At 39.8% G+C, this 23,272-nt stretch overlaps 1 protein-coding gene across 6 annotated transcripts in view; it reads left to right on the forward strand.

The window, feature by feature from the left end:
- The window catches only part of LEF1 (lymphoid enhancer binding factor 1), a 125,207-nt gene that overhangs the window by 82,294 nt on the left and 19,641 nt on the right, over nt 1-23,272 (forward strand). For 3 of the 6 annotated variants that reach the window (XM_050791009.1, XM_050791010.1, XM_050791013.1), the window contains exons 4-9: nt 1,192-1,324; nt 7,028-7,118; nt 8,813-8,896; nt 10,949-11,071; nt 12,159-12,321; nt 19,510-19,617. In XM_050791009.1, coding sequence (XP_050646966.1) covers nt 1,192-1,324; nt 7,028-7,118; nt 8,813-8,896; nt 10,949-11,071; nt 12,159-12,321; nt 19,510-19,617 — 702 coding nt within the window. The remainder of the gene's footprint in view (nt 1-1,191; nt 1,325-7,027; nt 7,119-8,812; nt 8,897-10,948; nt 11,072-12,158; nt 12,322-19,509; nt 19,618-23,272) is intronic. The other 3 variants (XM_050791011.1, XM_050791012.1, XM_050791014.1) reach the window with 1 other exon arrangement.

Genomic DNA, 23,272 nt, shown 5'->3' on the forward strand with positions numbered 1-23,272 from the left:
AATTGATGAAGTCCAATTAGATAACTTGAATTAAAATGTGTGACTGTTGACTTCCAAATTAACAATAAAATGTTTGCAAACAAGTATAAGACATATAAAATGTGTTAAAATATACAATTTTAACAATTAAAAATATTATTAAAGCAGTATTTCAGTTGGACATGGTGGCTCATGCCTGTAATCCCAGCACTTTGGGAGGCCAAAGTGGATGGATCACGAAGTCAGGAGTTCAAAACCAGCCTGGCCAACATAGTGAAACCCTGTCTCTACTAAAAATACAAAAAGAAATTAGCTGAGTGTGGTGGCGGATGCCTGTAGTCCCAGCTACTTTGGAGCCTGAGGCAGGAGAATCACTTGAACCCGGAAGGCAGAGGTTGCAGTGAGCTGAGATTGCGCCACTGCACTCCAGCTTGGGCGACACAGTGAAACTCCATCTCAAAAAAAAAAAAAAAAAAAAAAGGCAGTATTTCATGTTATGCAGTTCAACTCAAGATTGGAAATTCCTTTTTATCAATTAATATTTATGGAAACTAGAGAAACAGAAGATGAACTGAGGAGGGCTAAAGCATAATGGCTAGTCATGTTTGATTGACAAAGCTGTAAAACTTGAAAGAATGGTGTAACATGGTTCTTAAAGATGTACAATGATAGAATTACGAATTCTATAAGCTGAGGGGATATCAGTATAGGAAATTTATATTTATTGGGTTTAAAAATTTGTCCTTCAAATTGGCAATATTTATTCATTTATTTGCTCATTGAACAGTTTTTTACTTTTTGTGCTAGACATACGTAATGAATACAAATGTTGTAAAACATTCATAAATTTTGCTCTGATTCGCTCTTTATTGACTTAACTTGAGAAAATAATCTAAAAGAGAGGGTAAATAGATGTGTACCGAAATTCATGCCATATGGAAGAGTAGTGGTCAACCTAAATCTCTGAAGAGGCACTGGTGAAATAACTGATAACTCATGAATATCAGTGACATATTCATATATTTGAGAAGTATTTACCATGGAAAAATTGAGAAAAATTCTAAAAGAGACAATTCCACTTGTCCAGGTCTGAAGGTGATTCTTGGGTTATGTCGATGACTGGTTACGGCTGCTATGTGATTTTTCTTCTTTGGGAGAAAAGACTGGAGCTGAGCATCCATATTAACTGTTGACCTTGTGGTTACTTTGCAGTCAAATAAAGTGCCCGTGGTGCAGCCATCCCATGCAGTCCATCCTCTCACCCCCCTCATCACTTACAGTGACGAGCACTTTTCTCCAGGATCACACCCGTCACACATCCCATCAGATGTCAACTCCAAACAAGGTGAGAGTCCCTGTCTTTCCCAGCCTTTTTTGCTAAATGAAGAGCCAAGTCTCATCAGCCTGAGTGACCCTCCGGACGCCGGTGCTCCATATCACTGGGTGGATCAGAATACGTTTTTACAAGACAAGAGTAATTCATTTGATAGCAATTCTTTAGAAACACACAAGAATTTGTTACATGTATTATTCATTATTAAAAAGCAGAAGAAAAGCATAGCAGGGCCACAGGTGACAGCTTTGAAAATCTTTCACTCACTATGTAAACCAATAGATTGTGCAAATATACTAAAAATTCAGTACTCTACAATATTCATTTATTGCAGCATGTACAACATGTTGATGCTGGTAATTTTAAAATAGGAATGGGGAAAGTAGGAGATTTTTACTTCAGATGTTATTCTTTTGAATCTCTTTTGGTTATTCCATTATATCCCTATGGTGTTTCATCTTTTGTTATTTACCAGCACTAGGTTACATATTCTAAATAATCATTGATGTATAAAATCTCTATTTAAAGTCCAAGAATCATGAATCTTATTTTATGCCTCTGTATTAATATTTGCTTCTACTTTGTTTATAGAAAAAATATATAGTACAAGAGGTCTGAAAAATTAAAACATCCTGTTTCTGCCTGATATGTGCGAGTACGAGTTGGGAATAGGATGGAGAGCTCTGGTCCACCAAGCCTTCTGGTCCCATCACTCAGGGCAAACCTCAAGGGTGGATTTGCTCTCAGGGTAGCTCGTTCCTCTTTGCATGCACATGCACACTTGGACTTCATCAGGGTCTTTGAAAGTTCAAAATAAAAGATTTTATAAAAAAGTGAAGGCAGAGAATGTAAAGGGGTAAAATTTGTCCCTGCCTACATTTTACCCTTTTGTCCATCCCTTTCTAAGACTTACAATGGATAATAAAATTTAATGACTGTGTGAAAAAGAGTGGCATAGAGGCTGGGTGTTCTTTCCACTACTGGTGAACACTTCTAGATTAAATACTTAACGCTTTCATTTCCCTTCATTGTTAAAACAGAATGCTTATTTGAGGACTTAGTTACTAGTGCACTAGACTTGAGTAGTCTGAGTACTTTGAAAAGGTGAGAATCACTTATACATACATTTCCAGGTTTGCCTCTGTTTTATTTTTTATCCTCAGTCCTTCCTCCACCCTGCTTCCTTTAATCAAGAGCCTCCAAAAAATTAGGAATGTCCAAGAGTCAGGTCTATGGCTGTATAGTGAGAAAGGGAATTAAGATAGGGGTCTCAGGAAGTAGGCTGAGTTTGAGAGGGAGGACTCGTCTTGGTCGTGGTCATGGTGAATTTGAAGTGTCTGTGAGATACCCAAGGGGAGACAGGAGGTAGGCCACTGAAACGTGTGGGTCTCCGACCAGCGTCCGAGCAGGGTGTGTATGTCTGGGAACCTATTTAGTTGTTAATTATTTCTTTATTTAACAATTAAATAGTGCTTACCCTGTCCTAGGTCCTGTTTGAAACTCTTTGAAACATTAACTTTTTAAAAAGAATAATAAATCAATCATAGTTCAGTAGTTTTTCTTTCAAGAATAATAGGACAGTTCAATTTTTTAAAAAAAGTTAAGTTTATAACTGGCTCTCAATTGCAGTTATAGTTTCTCTTCTGTTTCCATCTCTTACTGCCACCCTACCTTGTTTTGAGTAATTGTAAGTTGTATCATTGCTTCTCAAACTTTTTTTAAACAAACTCTCCAAAACTACAGAGAAGGGACTACTGGTCATCACCAGAAGTTGTCTGTTTGCAGTTTCTTCGGTCTTTATTTTGTTCTAAAGATTGGTGTGATTTTTGTATTCTGGTCTATGCACTATTTATGCTTGTTTTAATATAAAGATCCTGTTTTATCCCGGGCTTTGTGTTCCTTATTATCATGTACTTCTGGAGATATATAAACTCCACTTTGAAAAAAGCACTCACTTTCATGATACTGAGTTTGTATCATTCCAGTTGGGTACTTTTGTTGCGAAGAAAATAAGCTTTCTAGATCTCTTGCTTTTAATTCTTTTTCTCTCCTGCCTTTTGGGATATATCATGAGCTCAGCTGGTTAGCGCATGATGGTACTGAGGCCAGAGCTGCTGGTTTCAAAGAACGTAATAGACTACTAGTTAGCTGTATCTTTCCCCAACCCCTCCACCTCAGCCAGAAAAAAGCAACCAAAGAGTATCATATTCACATTTTAACCCTAGGTAGAACTATCGCGTAAATATAAAATGTTTGCCAGCAGAACTCGTTCTCACTGGTGGAAAAACAACTCCAGGTTAATTTTCTATTAGGGAGCACATTAGTTTTCACGTGTGTGTGTGTGTGTAAGGGAAAGTATGTTAATGCCAATTTTCTTATTATGAGTCTGGTAAAAATATCAAAAGTAAAGCACTTTTAGGAAATCCTAGGTTTATATGTCTGTTTTTATCTATGTGTTACCCATTTTATCCTTACAATTGACAACAAATACTTATACTTTTGCACCAGGCACTTTTCCATAGTACATATATTAATGCATTTATTCTTCACAACAGTCCTATTTTGATTTTATAAAACAGTAGCAATTAAATAATTTCCTCAAAAATACATAGCTAGTGAGCAGTATATCCATATAGTCTGACTTCAGTATTATTTCACCTATGTCTATAGAAGTTACCTATAAAAGTTTAAAAATCTTAAAGGCTATGCTGAGTATATCCTCCAGCACATAGTAAGTGTTCAATAAATACTAGTTGAATAAATGATGTGAAATGGGCTGGGCACAATGTGGTTCATGCTTGTAATCCCGGGTACTCAGGAGGCTGAAGCAAGGATCGCTTGAGGCCAGGAGTTTGAGGCCAGCCTGGGCAACAGAGTGAGACCCCCCTCAGCTCTAAAAAAATTAAATAAATAAAAAACAAACTTAAAAAAAATGATGTGAAATGTGTCTTCAGTGGCATAGTAGTTGGTGGAGAGACACACACTTCTGAGACTCTTTGGAAATAGGATTTTTAAAGGACGACGACCTATTTAGAAAACCCAGATCCACTTTCTGCTCACATGACGTAAGCTACATCATGTATTTGCATGTACGTGCCAAATGATTGAGGATATTGACCCAGCATATGGAATGGGTCTGTTTTAACACTTCTGACTTCACTTGTTTGTTTGTTCAGTTGGTCAGAAATACTAACTGAGAGGCTTCTCTGCAGAAAACCATGGTTTGATACATAAATTGGTAAAATGTGATCTTTTTCTCCAAGCAGTATATAAGCTCATATAGGAAATCATTTGCACAGACTAACTAATAAAACAAAATGAAAAGCATCCCAAGTACCACATTAAAAGTACAAATAAAAAACTTGTAGATTCAAAGGAAAAGATTTCTCAGAGCTGTAAGTTAGAGAAAATTGCCTATGAGAAGAACATTTGAAAGAAGAGTAGAATTTCTATAGATAACAGTCAAACGCCTAGCATAGGACCTGCCCTCTAGCTCCTTCCTTCTTCCTTCTAGCAGAAGAGTGAAACCCAACTAGTTGGCATTTTTTTGTTCTGTTGAATCACTTCTGAACAGTATCACTACTGCTGTGTTCTAAGCATGTTTAGAACATGGAGTAGCATGGAGAGTAAGAGTTTAAGCTTAAAGACATATGACTGCAAGCAAGTTACCGCTCTCTGTCCCAGTGACAAAAGTTCAGGACAGAAAACAGATTCCTTAACAGTCACTTAGCCTCTCTAGACCTCAATTTCCATGCCTGTGAAATAGAGAAATTAAAGTAGATAATTCAGGGCCGGGCACAGTGGTTCATGCCTGTAATCCCAGCACTTTGGTAGGACGAGGCAGGCAGATCACCTGAGGTCAGGAGTTCAAGATCAGCCTGGCCAACATGGCGAAGCCCCATCTCTACTAAAAATATAAAAATTAGTCAGGCGTGATGGCACACACCTATAGTGCTGGCTACTCGGGAGACTGAGGCAGGAGAATTGCTTGAACCTGGGAGGTGAAGGTTGTGGTGAGCTGAAATTGCGCCACTGTACTCTAGCCTGGGTGACAGAGCGAGACTGTCTCAAAAATAAAATAAAATAAAATAAAGTGAATAATTCAGGTGGTCTGTGACCGCTACGATTTTCAAGTACAGAACATTGAAATTTTTACTAAGTTTCTAATGTTTTTCAGGGTTGGTCAAGTCGTATTGCTTTGATTTTGTTTCCCCCGTGACTGAGCAATCCCCTTACAGACCCTGAGATCTGGGGTGGTATCTGGATCTCAGAGTTAAGGGGACAGCAAATTGAAAAACCACCTCAGTGATTCTGGTATGTCAAGAATCACCACTGCAAACTCCCCCACCCCCCAAAAATCCTAAGGTAAAAAATTTATGTTCCACTATAACCAAAAGAGTCAGTATTTCTAACAAAAACAATTTTTTTAAATAAAGGAGATTTGAGACCATTATTTTAAAAACAGCAAAACATGAGATGATTTAAGGTAAGCCCTCTCTTGAGAGATTAAAGAACGTTTTTTCCTTCCCACCTACTTTCTGTAAGAATTGAGGAATAGTTCATTCTAACTTCAAAGTTGAATTAACACCAACTTTCAAGACAGCACTTCTTGTCATTCCCAATTTGAAGGCTTTTAATATCTTTAAGATACAAATGAAATTCCTAGGCACTTTAAATAGTAAAAAGCAGAATATTTAAGAAACATCTTCCACGTACTCATCTGATTCCACAGATTAGCCAGTATGTGATATTTACAGTCACTAAACATATAATCTGAGTGTTAAACCTTGGAATTTGTGCTTGTATATGGAAATGGTCTTTTAAAGCCATCATTAGCTACGTGAAGACACATCTGTGGCTTTTTTCTGTTCTGAATCACTTTCCCCCAAAAACACTGAATCTAAGTTTTTATATTTTACATTTTATGCATTTGTCTTGTCATTTTTTTTCTTCTGTACGTAGGGTAAGGTATAAAGGGATGTCACTTGGGACTAGGATTACATATAATCTTTAGGTGGTTTTCACAGTTTCAGGGCAGTGTACTCCAGGGAGTGTGAGCTCAAGAACCAATTTGGTGGCACTCTCATTTTCTGTGGAATTCAGCTAATCCAGAACAGCTTGACCTTGCAGCCCAGAGGACTCAACTCGATGAAGAGCTTAGACAGAGACCAAATGAATCATATCAAGTGTGACCATTATGGGGCTGAAGATGATTCCTAATTAATCTTTGATCCTCTGAGGTGTCACATTTCTCAAATCTGTGTGTCCATAAGGGGACCAATAAAAATACAAAAATGGCAATTTACCTAATCCTTGAACACCATGGCAAGCCATCTACTTATGAAGGGCTGTCATTTTCCATTCTACAAAAAAAATGATTCTCATTCTATACAAAACAATTGTCTACCATTTTCTTAAATAATGTGAAATATTGAGGGCAAAATAAATAATTTAAAAGTCTATTTTGATGATTGTATTACTAGCAGCATCTTTACTCCTTTTGAGTTCCTTAGGATAATACTGTCTGAAGGCCCAGTTTTCCCAGATGTTGAAATCTTGAGAAAAGCTAACAAATTGACTCCTGTTCTTTGGCTCTGGTGAATAAATATTGTTTCATTCTGAACCTTAAGTTTGAATGGTATAAAACATGTTGTTGCGTTTCTGGTTAAATATCCTGTGAATGTGCAAATAATACCTCTCTGTTCTGTTTAACAGGCATGTCCAGACATCCTCCAGCTCCTGATATCCCTACTTTTTATCCCCTGTCTCCGGGTGGTGTTGGACAGATCACCCCACCTCTTGGCTGGTAAGAACCTTGCTGTACCCTTCAGCCAGGCATTTGAACACATGTTCCTCCACTTTGCATTCATGGAAATTAGATTTATGAATGGTAACACTTGAGGAGTTGAGAAAATTTCATAGCAACAAGCAAGGTGCTAACTTTATTCATTTTTCATTTCAATTTAAAAGATTAAAAAACATACAGACTTTGAAATGGATTGATCTGATTGCTATTATGGGTAGAAAATGACTGTAGCATTTGCTTTGAAGCTTATAGTTTTATGGATTCCATTTGTGGCTTTGGGCATTTGCTATGCCTGTACAAAGTTAGTACTCAGTGTGGTTTTTCTTTTCTAGGTTTTTTTAATGAACAACTTATATTTTTCAAAAATGAATTTAGACACATTTAATATCTACCTTTGCTTGTAAGTGGGCAAGTAAGGTAAATGACAAAAATAACTAGAGAGAAATTCAACAATATAAGAGCATTTTTGGGATGTTAATGAAGTAAGTGTCCAATTTGAGTTCAGAGTAGTAAAAAACTGATTTGGGGGCCTTCTTTTCTTCTGAATATAAATGCTAATGCTCTTTATTTTGTTGTTTATTTCTAAAAATATGCTTACTGCTGCCTCCAAAATCTTATCAATTATGAAGGTGAAGGAAATATATTTTGGGAAGGAAGAATAACATAGTATAGCCTATTTTTATTATTTTATGATTAGCCCACAACGTTTCCTCCTCCCACTCCCATACTCTCTCCACTCTTCCCTCCCCAATTCTCACTCCATAGAAATAATGCTCAACTCTAGCAATTGTTTCTCTCTTTTTTCCACTTGACTCTCTATGTCACAGCCCCTATGTCATTTTCCCCCATCTCCCTACCTGTACATCCTTGCATTAGCCTTCTTCAGCTAGGAAGGGTCATCCTGCCATGGACAGTCCAGCTTTCTGTCTTTCTCTCTCTCTCTCTCTCCCCCTAGCATTACATCTCTTAGTCAGTAACTGCTTGAATTTAATTGATTATGCATACACTTTCAAACCTAGATCAATTATTCTGTTTGAACTTAGCGACTTAGGGGCAATAGTCCTGTGCTGAATTGTACCACTGGCAGCTGGAAATAAAGTCTATGTAAATGAAAAATGAGAGATGTAGAAAGAACACAGGGAAAAATGGACTTCTCAGGGTGGAGAGAAAATAATTCCAGTGAATTAGTCTTTTATTTCTTGACTTTAACATGAATATGGGGGAAAAGGTACAGTGTTTTAAAACTGTTTATTTTTATATAAATATACAATTTTATTTTCTTTCTTCCCCTGCCTGAAATTCTCAAATATTCAGTTAAAGAAGTCACTCAGCTCCTTCTCTGAAGGGAATATTTCACTGTTCTCAGGGTTCTGTTATATTCAGTAAACATTTAAGTGCTTACTTTGTTCAAAGCATTAATGGGATTGGGAGAGGGGACGGGATAAAAGAGACATAATTGGTGGCCGGTTTGTTTCAAAATTGAGGGTGGGAGATTTCTTTGAAGGCAAATGACGCTTTGATTGGGTGGAGGGTGAGGAAGGGGAACGGTTACATATCTGAAACAATGCCGGGGTCTGTAATGCTTCCACAAGATTCTGTTTGAATATCTCCCTCTTCTCCCCTCATCCAACTCTTACTACTGGTTGGTAACTCGTGTTTTGTCATTGATGGGTTCCTTTCTTCTGTGACCTCAGGCAAGGTCAGCCTGTATATCCCATCACGGGTGGATTCAGGCAACCCTACCCATCCTCACTGTCAGTCGACACTTCCATGTCCAGGTAGGTGGAGGTGGAAACCGGGGCGCTCGAGGACAAGTTGCTCTTCTCGTGCTTGCATCCTGTGCGCCTCTGCTTGCCTTTTGGTTGGCTAGGAGGGTGCATACCTCAGCCATGTGTCTGTCTGTGCAGTGTGCCTGGCTCCCACACTAGGTGTCAGAGAGAGTCCCGGGTAGGAGCTCTGTGCTATGCCCTGGCTGGATCAGCCACACCATCGGGGGATGGACTCAGCCTCCCTGGAAAGCGTTGCCTCCAAATGAATTCATGGCCGCCTGACTGTGGGATGGAAACTGTCCGGAAAGCGGACATTAGAAGGAAGAGTTGTTTGATTCAAAATATGCCGGGGGTGGGGTAAGGGAGGAGGATAAAACTGGTTTGGTCTCAGCTCTATAATTTGCTTCCTTTGTGGAAAGTTGTATCAGTTTGATGCGGCAGTGTTTGAAAATGCCCAGATAGTCTAGAGTCTTCCTGGACGGAGGCTGTCAGAGGAGACAGAACAGTGCGGACAGGCTGGCAGGCCATACAGGGTGTGCGTCCTAGTGTGTGAATCAGGCCCTGTGTGGACATGGTCGTGCCAGCGGAGCTCGGGAGGCCTGCCGCGCCGCACCGAGAAGCTGCTGTGTATGATGCTTTTGCTTCTGGAGAGGATGGCTCTGTGCCCTGTGCTTGATGTACACACACATTTGGGGTGCATCATCTGTGTGTTCGATGTGGCTTTGTCAAGGGAGCTAGCATTATTGTGCCGGAAGTCAAACTGGTGGGTTATTAACTGGTTGTGAATATGTCTTTTTTATATGGGTATAGTTTTCAAAGTTTCTGTGGTGAATTACAGTTTAAAAAAAATTTTTTTTTCAGTGAGTTGTAAATGTAGCTGATTGTGGGAGGAGGTGGAATTAATATCCTTCCCCTTAAAACATATTTTTATACTTTATAACATCGTAAGAACTATCTGATGATAGAATTCTCACAGGCAAATAACTAGCATCATGTATTTTTGCAAGTAATACATTTAGCAAAGCCTCATTATTTGGTCAAATATTTGTATTTTTACCATGCTTTCTTCATATTTTAAAATTTGTTTTTGAAAAATATATATTCTAGCAGAGTTCCTTTCAAGAAGAGGAAATTAATTGTATAGGCTGTGATAAAAGACCCGAGAATGTTGTTCTTGCTGAATTAAATGTTTACTTTAAAACAGTTTGAAAAGCAAAAATTTCTAAAACATATCCAAATTTATCTAGAGAGCTTATTGAAAGTACTGTCTTTATTTTATTTTTCTTGCATGGCAGTTTCCCTCCTTTGTGTTGGCTGGTGGTGGATATTTTAAGATTTTTTTAATGCTGTCCAAGCGTACTTGGGGAAAAAGCCTTTGGCAAGTGTAGTTTTTAACCTTGATGCAAAACTTTATCCTCCCTTTAAATTCTTCTCCTTATTTCTCTTACCAGTTTTCCATAAGATGAGATCTCTGAAACATTAGTGTATTTCTGCACAGAAAATCATTTTGGATGATGTTAATGGAAACCTTATTAAATGGGAGATTGATTCCTATCCGTTTTCTCAGTTGTTCCCTCCTAATATGGATGAGAAAGCCAATAATATGAGAAAATTCGCATTGTGATGGTTTGCTTAGGAATATAGGCAGAGATTTTAAAACATGATGTCTTTTGCCTTCATTTAAAAAGCATTTAAAAAGCTAAGTCTTAAATAAAGTGTTATATTTCCAATAATTACTTTTAGTGAAATTCCTATTTCAAAATTGCTTTGCAAGAAAAATGATTCACTTTTTTTTAATCTCATGGCCTACAGCCCTCCTAGGAAAAATGTCAGATTCTACTATTTGTTTCAAAAAACTACAGGAAATAATTATAAATACTTCCACCCGAATATAGAAAGAAAAAAAAATAATTATCAGCCCACTCTATAGTTAATGTTTCTGTGCATAAAGATGTGTTTTTATTCTTAGCCAGTAGCAGTTAGTGGATTGCTTTGAAATTCCATCTAGCTTTTGCTGCAGCAGCCAGTAGTACATTGTTTTCTTCTCTTTCCTTCTTTTAGGTTTTCTCATCATATGATTCCCGGTCCTCCTGGTCCCCACACAACTGGCATCCCTCATCCAGCTATTGTAACACCTCAGGTCAAACAGGAACATCCCCACACTGACAGTGACCTAATGCACGTGTAAGTATCCACCCGGGCTCTGCTGTGGTTGCCTGAGGATACTGAAGATTTCTACACTGTTGCTCCTTTGCAACAGTGATCCTTCACCCCTTTCTGTGACTGTGAAACTCAGTGCACCTCTGCCTTGAAAGCTCTGTCCCTGAGGACATTAAGCAGCCTCATTCCTACTGTGCTGATTTTGATTCTGAGGTTGCAAAGGAGTGTGGACCTTAAAAGATCATGGGAACCTCAACAAAATGGAAGAATCTTCAGAACATGGGCATTCAAGACTCTTGAGCTGTTTAGCCATTTACCACTGAATTTTCATTTGGTTCAGATTAATGGGGAGAACCTGTTCCTACCTGAGTGAAGTAGATTGGAGGGTTTAATGCACTTTCTTCTGGTGGCTCCAAGCTTCAATAGCACAGAATTCAAGGGAAAGGAACAAATAAAGCCCAAGATTCCCTGTTGGGCCAGGGTTGTCTCAGACTGTGAGTGCAGGGCTAAATTAATTTACTCTGAAGAGATTAGTAATTAAGCTTCTTAATCTAGGTTTTGTGAATGGGAGGGTGGGGATGGGAGGCAGCATGTGATTGTCCATAAAGCCCTTGCAAATGTATGCAAAGTCAACATGTATTTGTTTGGGGGAAAAGGTCCAAAGATTTAGTAGCTTCTTGAAGTGGTCCTTAACCCCCTGCAAAAGTTAAGAGCCTCTATTCTGAAAGAGGAATGATCACCTGTGCTGTGTGTTCAGCTTCTTCTGAGGGGACCAGAGAACTCAGCCTCAGAGCCCACCTGGAGCATCTTCACAATGCCAAGTCCATTTCTACTTGGTGTTCATAGTTCTCTAATGACAGGTCCACTTTCTCAAACCAAAGCGTTTTATTCTCAGTCACTGAGTAGATAGGAAGCCCTATTGGATGGGTGGTTTGCCTCCCAGTGTTTCATCAGATGAGTCAAGAGCTACTCTTCCAAGTTGGTGGTGTTCTGAGGCAATAGGGTTGTCCCCATCCTGAGTGCAGCCATGTGAGCAGGTGCTCTGCTTCTCTCCTCCTCCATCCCTTCCTCATTCCTTCCACCCCTTCCCCTAACCACCACCACCTTTTAGGAAGCCTCAGCATGAACAGAGAAAGGAGCAGGAGCCAAAAAGACCTCACATTAAGAAGCCTCTGAATGCTTTTATGTTATACATGAAAGAAATGAGAGCGAATGTCGTCGCTGAGTGTACTCTAAAAGAAAGTGCAGCTATCAACCAGATTCTCGGCAGAAGGGTAAGTAGTGGAATCATGTATAAATGTTTATGGTAGCCATGGAACTGCTTCATGAAAATCTGCCCCAATTTAATCACATAACAGGTGGTCATAGAATGTGTTTGCACTTCAAGATATGATATGATGCATTTTAAATAATTTCGATAACTGTTTTTACTGTTACTGTTTTTTAAAACGGTATGATCATGGTTCACTGCAGCCTTGACCTCCTGGGCTCAAGTGATCCTTCCACCTCAGCCTCCCGAATAGCTGGGACTATAGTCGTTGTGCCACCATGCCTGGCTAATTTTTTTTTTTTTTCCAATTTAAAACTTTTCATTAAAAAGTAAACTTTAATGTTGAAAATGCAACTTGGGGAGAGCAGGAAGATCACACACAAGGCTGTCAACTTCACACTTGGAGGGTTGCACAGTGGTCGGGCAGAGGCGCTCCTCACTTCCCAGATGGGGCGGCAGCTGTGCAGAGGTGCCCCTCACTTCCCAGACAGGGCGGCGGCCGGGCAGAGGCGCCCCTCAGTTCCCAGACAGGGCGGCGGCCGGGCAGAGGCGCCCCTCAGTTCCCAGACAGGGCGGCGGCCGGGCAGAGGCGCTCCTCTCTTCCCAGTCGGTTGGATGGTGGGGCAGAGGTACTCCTCTCTTACCAGTCAATTTGGGTGGCTGGGCAGAGGCGCTCCTCACTTCCCGGACAGGGCGGCCGGGCAGAGGTGCCCCTCGTTTCCCAGACGGGGTGGCCAGGCAGAGGGGCTCCTCACTTGTCAGACGGGGCAGCGGCCAATGCCTGGCTAACTAAAAAAAATTTTTTGTAGAGATGTGGTATTGTTATGTTCCCAGGCTGGTCTCAAACTCCTGGGCTCAAGCAAACTTCCCACTTTTGGCCCCCAAAGTGCTGGGTGAGTAAGTGTGAGCCACTGTTCCTGGCCTTGTATTCATTCTTTTTTTTATTTTTATTTATTTATTTTTTTGAGATGAGTCTCGCTCTGTCACCCAGGTTGGAGTACAGTGGCATGATCCTGGCTTACTGCAGCCTCTACCTCCTAGCTTCAGGTGATTCTCCTGCCTCCGCTTCCCTGGTAGCTGGAATTACAGTTGCCTACCACCACACCTGGCTAATTTTTGTATTTTTTTTTTAGTAGAGACAGGGTTTCACTGTGTTGGCCAGGTTGATCTTGAACTGTAGACCTCAAGTCGTCCATCTCCCTCGACCTCCTAAAGCCCCATTATCATTCTTTAAACAAATATTGATTATACTTTTGGGCCAGGCATGATGCCTGGAGATTAGGTAATACTTGCTGAATAAAACAGATGCAGCCTCTGGGCACGGTGGCTCACACCTGTAATCTCAGCACTTTGGGAGGCCAAGGCAGGCAGATCACCTGAGGTCGGGAGTTCGAGACCAGCCTGGCTGACATGGTGAAACCCCGTCTCTACCAAAAATAAAAAAATTAGCTGAGTGTGTGGTAGTGGATGCCTGTAATCTCAGCTACTCAGGAGGCTGAGGCAGGAGAATCACTTAAATCTGGGAGGCGGAGTTTGCAGTGAGCCGAGATTGTGCCACTTGCTCTCTAACCTGGGCAACAGACAGAGACTCTGTCTCAAAAAATTAAATAAATAAATATTCAACTAGAATTTACAGATATATAAATCACTGTTAGGGCCTGTATTAGCCAAAATAGATACAGCCCTTTCTGGAGCTTCAAGTTTTATGACAGAATACAGACATTAGATAAATAATTGCCAATAAATATATAATAAAAATTATGATAAATACTGTGAATGTAGGGAATCAGATTCAGTGAGAAAGAACAGTAGGGGCTTGGGCAGGCCCCTCTGAGGAAACTGTATTTAAGCTGAGATGTGAGAGCTAAGTAGAGATGAATGGGGAGAGGTAGATTCCCCCACATGCAGATGGAGTAGCATGTGTGTGCCTCCTCTGAAACAGAAAAGCACTTAGCCCTTTCAGAGAGCCTACAGCAAGGTCTTTGGGGGACCAGCCTGGCAAACAGAGGTGGCCACTCCTTCCAGGACAGAAGCAGAGCTCTTCTACCATGAGGTTTTATATGGAAGAATGTATATGATCCTGAGGAGTCTTGATTCTAGAAAGACTGTTCTCCAAATCTCATAGTGTACACCTGCCATTTCTAGGTTGCCCTTTTCTTTTCATTCATTCATTGACCAATGCTATGATGTTTTTCTGAGCACCTATTATGTACCAGGCAGCAGGCTACAACTAGGATAGACACTCTAAGATTGTTTATCCAGCTGTCAGCCAAAAGACATACATAGTCAGTCCTTCCAAGTACTTTGCATGGGATAGAAGTGATTTTAGTTAGATGGCTGAAGAGTGGTAGAGAGAGTTTGAATTTCTCTAATTTAAATTACATTTTCACCATAATCACAGTATCATTATAATTTTAGAAATGTTTCATTTTAATTTGTTGATGCTCTTCATATCTGTGTGGTAGCCTCTTAATTTGTGACCCTGCGTTTGTTTTTGCAACCTCTCAAATTCATGATTGGCAAATGAACATTCAGTTGTGTAGGATCTAACAACCCTTGTGAAACATAGAGGATCATGTGTTAGCTATTGTTGATGATAATTTTACCAGGTCTGTTCTGAACCTAATAAATTTGAACATTTATAAGAGAAAACATTCAGGAGATTTCCAGTCCATGTGAACAGGAGGGAAGCAGGCCCTCTTACATTATTGATTCCCGTCGGATAGCCTCAAAATGCAGCTATTTCCAATCTGCAAGTCACCGGGGTTTCCAGGGGAGGATGCGGTGGTAGATTATAGCTTTTTTTGGTGTCCTGTGTACAATGCCCTATCTCCCTGTGGATCCTTAGACACTTAATAACAATAATTACAGTGCTTTCCCAAGCCAGATCATGGCAGATGAGTGATTCCCATCATCTTGGAAGAACTCTGCCTTAAAAGCTGATGATCATTTTCCCTGACTCTTTAAAAGAAGAAATCAGAGGAAAAGAAGGGCTGATGTTTTTATTTCAGCTTGTATGCAACTCTTAGTTTTTTCTTTTTTGAGTTAAGGGCCCCCTGGCCTTCCAGTGGGAAGTACTTTCCTGCTCAAGAGAGTAAGTGAGGATATGATATGAAGGTATGCTTCCTATTCTTAATGCACATTTCCAACAATTGCTACTTTCTCAGCTCCCTTAACAATCCCCAGATCTGAGCATGTGTCCTAAAGGATGGTTCTTATTTGGGGTCTCTGTCTGTCTCTGATTTAGACACCTGTTTCTATTTATAGGCCTCTGAATCTTTGATTAAGATCAGGTTTTCTGTCCTTTCATAACTCCCCTCTGGCAGGGCAGCCCTTGCTAGCTCTTTAAAGTCTCTGGCATCAAAATCATGACGTTTTACACTGGGACAATTTGAGTTCTTAAAAATGGATCTTAAATCCATCCCAGAACATTTTATCTTTTGATTTTTTATTCATCTTTACTATATCTGTAAAATAGAAGTGTTCATGTGAATTAATCAAAGTTTTATTTTTAATCCACATTATAAATAATAATAGGACAAATTTTATTGTAAAATAAGGCTTTTCTCTTCAGACCTTCCTGGCTATTAAAGGAAATCCATTTATCACAAATTTGTCATGAGAATGTTTTATCTTGGAACTGTACAAGTTTATTCAAATTAAATGGGTATTTTCCCCACAACTTGGTGAAATCTTGACAATGAGATTTGATTTTTAAAAAGTTTCACTCTCTATTTTGCAGTAAACAGAGATAGAGAAGCATTTTTAGTCAATTGTGTTTCAGAAATTCCCGTAAAGAAAGACCATCTTTCAGGTCTGTACTAGACTTTGTTTTTGTTTTCAATGCAAAACTTTAATTCCATCATTTTATCTACTGTTCATTTTGGTAAGTGATCTTCTATTTGTGAGTCATTTTTGTACATTAGAAATATCAGAGAACTTCCTGGCTAACATGGTGAAACCCCATCTCTACTAAAAATACAAAAAATTAGCCGGGCGTGGTGGCGGGCACCTGTTGTCCCAGCTACTCGGGAGGCTGAGGCAGGAGAATCACTTGAACCTGGGAGGCAGAGGTTGCAGTGAGCTGAGATCGCGCCACTGCGCTCCAGCCTGGGCAACAGAGCGAGACTCTGTCTCAAAAAAAAAAGGGGAGGGGGAATCAGAAAACTTAAAGCAGTTGAACATGTAAATAGTTTAGCTTATGCCTACTTTGCCTCCTTGCCTTTTATTCAGTTTCGTTAGCTTGGATCTTTTTGTCAACCTGTTTCTTGTTTTAACTGAAAAATCCCTGGTTGTTTGGGTAGAAGACCCAACCTTGATATCTATTTTGGGAGTTAATTTGTATTTATGAATCCAGGTTTTCTCAGCTGCTGTAAGTTATGTAAAATTATACTGACAAAAGGTGTTGTATACAAGGGAATGATACTTGTCAAATAATAAATTTAAAATGGAAGACTTCTTGTCTTCTTTTCTTTTTTTTTTGTACCTTGTTTTTTTCCTTACTGGTAAAGCTTTGCCTCTTGCCAGTCATCTTTATTTAGCACTAAAGCTCACTGTGTAAATATCAGTTTTGTTTTTTCTTTGTGAGATAGAATCTTGCTCTGTCACCCAGGCTGGAGTGCAGTGGTACAATCTTGGCTCACTGCAACCTCTACCTCCTGGGTTCAAGCAATTGTCATGCCTCAGCCTCCCGAGTAACTGGGATTACAGGCAGGCACTGCCACACCTGGCTAATTTTTGTATTTTAATAGAAACAGGATTTCGTCATGTTTGCCAGGCTGGTCCTGAACCACTGGCCCCCAGTGATCTGTGTGCCTCAGCCTCCCAAAGTGCTGGGATTACAGGCATGAGCCACTGCACCCTACCATAAATATCACTTTTCTTTTTAGAAATCAAAGATTAGCCAGGCATGGTAATGTATTCCTGTAATCCTAGCTCAGGGCTGCGGTGGGAAGATTGCTGGAGCCCAGGAGTTCGAGGTTGCAGTGAGCTATGATCACACCACTGCACTCCAGCAACACAGCAAAACCCTGTCTCAAAAAAAAACAAAAACAAAAAGAACAAAACATCAAAAAACTGATGATTTTTCCTTTTGTGTCCAATTTGGTTTTTCTCCCTCTGAAGGTCTGTAATACCAGGCCAGTGTTCCAGGTTTAAAAAGCTGTCAGTTGCTAGAAGCAGTGTGACTTTTCCATCCCAATTTAAACCACCGCTGCTGCCCCAGAAATAGCTTCTTCTTAGGCTCAATTTGTCTAAGGTTTATTCTAGTAAAAAGAACTGTGCTTCAGGTAACTGTTTCCAGGGTTGTTTTGTTTTGTTTTGTTTTTCTGGCACCTCCCTGTAATTTTTTTTTTTAAAACAAAAGCACATCACCTGATTTGCCTTTAGGCTCGGGGCAAGCCCTGCTTTGTGTCATGCTTTTTAACCTCATACTCTGTACTTCTAAAGCAATTAAACAATAAATCACGTATTCTCTTCAGCACAGCCTGACCGTTAAGGGGCTTTCAAAGGAAATGGACTCTGTTGCCCTGCTAGTGGGAACTGCTGCTTCTCACACTGGAGGCTGGAACTGGAGGTGGGGTGTGGCCAGAAGGTGCTGTCGTGTCCTGAAATCAGCTTCATGTTCTGTTGTCAAACAAGAGCAGCAGGTGTTTGTTGTCTTAGCTACACTTTAGGGGCTGAGTCCAAGTTGATTAAGACTTAGACATATAGCCTCCTCTAGGAGAAGATTTTCTCTCTCATCAACCTCTCTCACTTGGTCCTTCCTCCAACCCACCCACATCCTTCTTATTTAAAAATCATTTTAAAAGACATGAACAGGGAGATAAAAATTAATATGCAGGGCAGCCGTGAATGGGAAAGGATCTCATAGCCTGGAATGGGAAGGAAGCAAACTGGGAAGCTCCACACCTGAGAGCTGGGGGAGAACAGGAGCAGGGAGGCTCCCAGCTGACAGATGGTGTGTGCGCACGGGTGAGCATTGCAGGTGCAAAAGTGAGCATGTGTGGCGTGCATGTAGTTTATGTGCACAGAGGAGCATGTGTGTTATGCATGTGGGTGTGGGTATATGTGCTCAGGTGAGCATGTGAGTGGTGTGTGTATGTGCTTAGGTGAGCATGTATGTGTGCGTAGTGTGGGCTCTGGTTGGTCTCCTTGGGTAGCTACCATCGCCTCTGTGTCATACTCTCATGGACAGTGGTTCCCCCAAATCCCAGATGGTTCTCCCTTGGAAAGTTCTGCTGGCAGGTCCTGGCATTGGGGAAGTTGGGAAAATACATGAACACTGTCTGCTGGGGACTGGGGTGAGTCATGTGCAGATATATGCAAAGCAGTGTGCAAATGTAAACCCCTTAAAATCCCAGATACCTTTCCTATATAAACTACTTTGTTATATATGCTATATAATCAGTTATGTAAAAAGGAGACAAAAAGTTTGTAGGATATTAGCAGCTATATTCTTCATATTAGAAACTATAGTCTCAAATTCTAGATGGCAAAATAAACTTAAATAATGCCACTTGCTGTCCATCAAAAGGAAGCTAAAAGCCATAGCCATAAAATGTGCTTGTGTGACTGGACAGTGTCGTCAGTGTTGTCCCTATAGATAGCGTCTATATGAGTTTGAGGAGACAGTGAAGAGACGGAGACAGACAAGCTGACTTTTCATGTCCTTCTCTATAGACAAGCATATGATTAAGGTTTCAGACTCTTCCTATAACAAAACGGGAAAGTGTTCATATGAGGAGAGGGTGTATCTGTTTTAAAAGACATCTGGAAATTATCACATTTTGCATAAATAAAAAGTACTTGGGCTCAGATATCAGAATATGCTACTAACTGTGAAAAACAGTTAAGTTGGGTATTGAGGTTCACCATTGAAAGTTCTTTTTAATTTATATTGGAAAAGAGAAAGGGTGGGTGACAGAGATCATTTTACTTTGAATACTTTGATTGACTTTGATGTGTTTCATGTGATATCGGAGAACAGGATAGAGAAACCAAAGTTTGAGTTTCACTGTAGCCACTAGACTCTAAGTAGATTTCTATAGCACTTGGCACTTGGTCTTCTGCAATTTAAAAATAAATCAAAGTTTAAATGCTTAATATTTTCATTTTTTGATTTTTGAAACATAAAATATACTATTGCTATTTTGCTTATTTTTGTATTTTTCTTCCTTCCTCTCTGTTTTAGTGGCATGCCCTCTCCCGTGAAGAGCAGGCTAAATATTATGAATTAGCACGGAAAGAAAGACAGCTACATATGCAACTTTATCCAGGCTGGTCTGCAAGAGACAATTATGTAAGCCCCTCCTCCATACCCGTGGCTCTCCACTCTCATTCGCTCTTTTGCTTTCAAGAAGGAAATGTGTTTTAGGGTGTATATAATGCTGGTACTACTTATTTTTTGGAAGTTAATGAACTTTGTAATAAGGATTTCATGGATATATTGCATTACGAAAGCCTTGAGCTATCTTTTTTTTTTTTTTTTGCTATGGGTGCTAATGAATGCTTTTAAATAAAATTTTTTTAATAAACTAATACCTTATTATTAAAATTTGGTATAAGAAAGATTAAAAAAAAAGAAGACCATAATCTTACTATGTAAAGGCAACGTTAGTAATAACTACTTACATTACTTTCTAATATTTTTTCTATGCATTTTTTTACTTGTATATTTGTGTGCATATATATACATGTTTGTTGCATACTTCTCAATCTTATATATAAAAAGCATTTCTCATGGCACAGTGTTTATGTATATCAATATTCCATTAAGTGAATTTCACAATTTATTTAGTCTTATTTTTTCCTGCTTTTAGACGTTTAAGTTGCTCCCTTTTGTTTTTCTTACAAATGTAAATACTCCTTCAATGAACATGTCTATACATAACAGTTCTTTTCTATATTTAGGACTATTACTTATGTTGAAGAGATTCATTGTGGAGGTAAAGGATATAAATATTTTAAAGTTATTTTTTGGTTTTTTCTTTTTTTGAGATGGAATCTCACTCTGTCGCCCAGGCTGGAGTGCAGTGGCGCGATCTCGGCTCACTGAAACCTCCGCCTCCTGGGTTCAAGTGATTCTTCTGCCTCAGCCTTCCAAGTAGCTGGGATTACAGGCGTGCGCCACCATGCCCGGCTAATTTTTTGTATTTTTAGTAGAGACAGGATTTCACCATGTTGGCCGGGCTGGTCTTGAATGCCTGACCTCAGTTGATCTGCCTGCTGCTGCCTCCCAAAATGCTGGGATTACAGGCATGAGCCAGTGCCCGTGCTATTTTAAATTTCTTGATACATATTGTCATATTGCTTTCCAAAGGACTGTATTATTTTACACTTCTTATAAACAATGTATTCAGGTGACTGTTTTGCCACAAGCTACTTAGATCTGGGTAAAAAATTCTTTTTTCATGTTACTGTACCCCAGCATCTATCATGTATTCTATTCAGTGTAGGTATATCATGTTTAAGTCATACTAATTTTATCTGCAGGAAATACCTCGTTTGTAGTGCCAATTGTTTTATTACTGTAGAATTTGAGCATCTTACTTATGTAGTCTTGATAGGGCAAAGACTGTTTTATTTTATAGAGGGGAATAATTTTCACTAAGCTCTTAAAATAATTTAATATTTTGCAGTTATTATGTCTGAGTTCATGCAGCATGCTATAATAAAATACCATAGACGTGGTGGGTTATAAACAACAGGTTTATTTCTCACACTTCTGGAGCCTGTGAAGTCCAGGATCCAGGTGCAGGCAGGTTTGGTGTCTGGTGAGGGCCTGGTCCCAGTCTTCTGGCTGTATCTTTACAAGGTAGAAGAAGGGGGAAGAGAGTGCTCCAGGATCTCTTCTATAAGGACATTAATCCCCTTCATGAGAGCTCCTTGCTCAAGACATAATCACCTCCCAAAGGCTCGCCTCATTATACCATCAAATTAGGGGTTAGAATTTCAGCATATGTATTTGGGAGAACACAACATTCAGTCTGTAGTAATTCTCAGGGTCTGTGTGAGACGAGCATTAGAAATGCCAGCAAGGTCAGTCTTAATAAAAGTGGAATTATTTCTTTTTAAAAAAGCAAGAGCGAAGCCATTAATTAACATACAATTTAATATGTAGCCATTGCTTTAGGTGCTCCTGTGGGGCTCACGTTCTCAGAGATGATGACAAGGATGCATATCTGAGGTCATACACACATGGAAACTTATTTCTGGAAATGGGTTGCACAATTTATTTCCTATAATGTGCTCCATACAAAAAGTCACTTTACTGGTCAAGGTTTGGAGCTCAGACATTGGATACAAGTTTGACACAGGAAGTAAGAGTCTGTTACTTATGGGAAACAGCATAGTCAGCTCTTCTGAGTTATTTTGGTTGCCTTAATAACTACCATATGCTGATGGTTAGGAACTGTCTTAAATTCTTGACAGCAACCCAGTGGTGGAATGAATATTATTACATGAATATTATCACCCCATTTTTCAGGTGAGGAAATTGAGGGGCTGAAGAGTTTAGGTAATTTATGCAAGGCCTTGTAGTAGGTGGCTAAGCTGAAGTTTTTACCCAGGTCATTCTGACTTCAAAATCTACATGGTTTTCCTCCTCCTGAGTGGATTAGCTCGGTCTTCCAGTACCTTCTTTTTTTTTTTTTGAGACAGAGATACGCTCTTGTTGCCCAGGCTGGAATGCAGTGGCACGATCTCGGCTCACCACAACCTCTGTCTCCCGGGTTCAAGCGATTCTCCAGCCTCAGCCTTCTGAGTAACTGGGATTACAGACATGCACCACCACACCCAGCTAATTTTGTATTTTTGGTAGAGACGGGGTTTCTCCATGTTGGTCAAGCTGGTCTCGAACTCCTGACCTTAGGTGATCTGCCAGCCTCAGCCTCTCAAAGTGCTAGGATTACAAGCGTGAGCCACCGTGCCCGGCCCAGTGCCTTCGTAAGACTGCTGTAGTTGAAGAATTTTCACCCCTGAACCAGGCTGCTGTTTTCTGAGCAGCAATTACCATCTCTGTATAGAGCCCCTGGCACGCCCTGTAAGTAGGAAGATCAGTGTTCACCCAGAAGATTTCAAAAGTGTCGTCTTCTGGCTGGCCATGGTGGCTCACGCCCGTAATCCTAGCACTTTGGAAAGCTGAGGCAGGCAGATAACTTTAGGTCAGGCATTCGAGACCAGCCTGATCAACATGGTGAAACCCTGTATCTACTAAAAGTACAAAAATTAGCTGGGCATGGTGGCGTGTGCCTGTAATCCTAGCTACTCAGGAGGCTGAGGCAGGAGAATCTCTTGAACCCAAGAGGCAGAGGTTGCAATGAGCCCACATTGCGCCATTGCACTCCAGTCTGGGTGACAAGAGTGAAACTCTGTCTCAAGAAAAAAATAAATAAATAAAATAAATAAATAAATAAATAAATAAAGTGTCTTCTTCTAATCCTGCTCTGGGTGGCTTTTGGATGTAGTTTGTCTAAAGGAGGAGAGCTCATCTTCCTCATTTGACCTTTGTAAACTTCATTGTGCTGTGAATTTTATTCAGTGTTGCTTGTTGAATGCCTTTAAATTTATTTTTCTAATTCTTTAAGTAATGAGTTTTAACTTTTAAAAAGACGCAAAAGAAACACCTACATATTCTGTCTGTTTCTCTGCTCTCTCTCCTTTCCTCCATGTCGATGGGTGGGAAGAAAGTAGTTTTAAAGAAAGCTACTGTAATGTGAATTTATCTTTAAAGATTTCCCTCTGCACAACTTTTAAAGGAAATTGTTTTGCATATTCCTTGAATGAAGGGAAAGCCCAGCTTCATTCATAGTGTTTTCATCATAATCAGAATAAGTCATTCAATTACTGAGGCAAACAGAAGCTGATCAGTGATAGTACTTTATCTAAAGATACTGTTCTTTAAATAACAGTACTGTACAGGGATAGAATAAAGGTAAAATTAAGGTATTTAGTGT

The sequence above is a fragment of the Macaca thibetana genome, chromosome 5 (assembly GCF_024542745.1).
Source record: "Macaca thibetana thibetana isolate TM-01 chromosome 5, ASM2454274v1, whole genome shotgun sequence".
In the NCBI taxonomy this organism is placed as follows: domain Eukaryota; kingdom Metazoa; phylum Chordata; class Mammalia; order Primates; family Cercopithecidae; genus Macaca; species Macaca thibetana.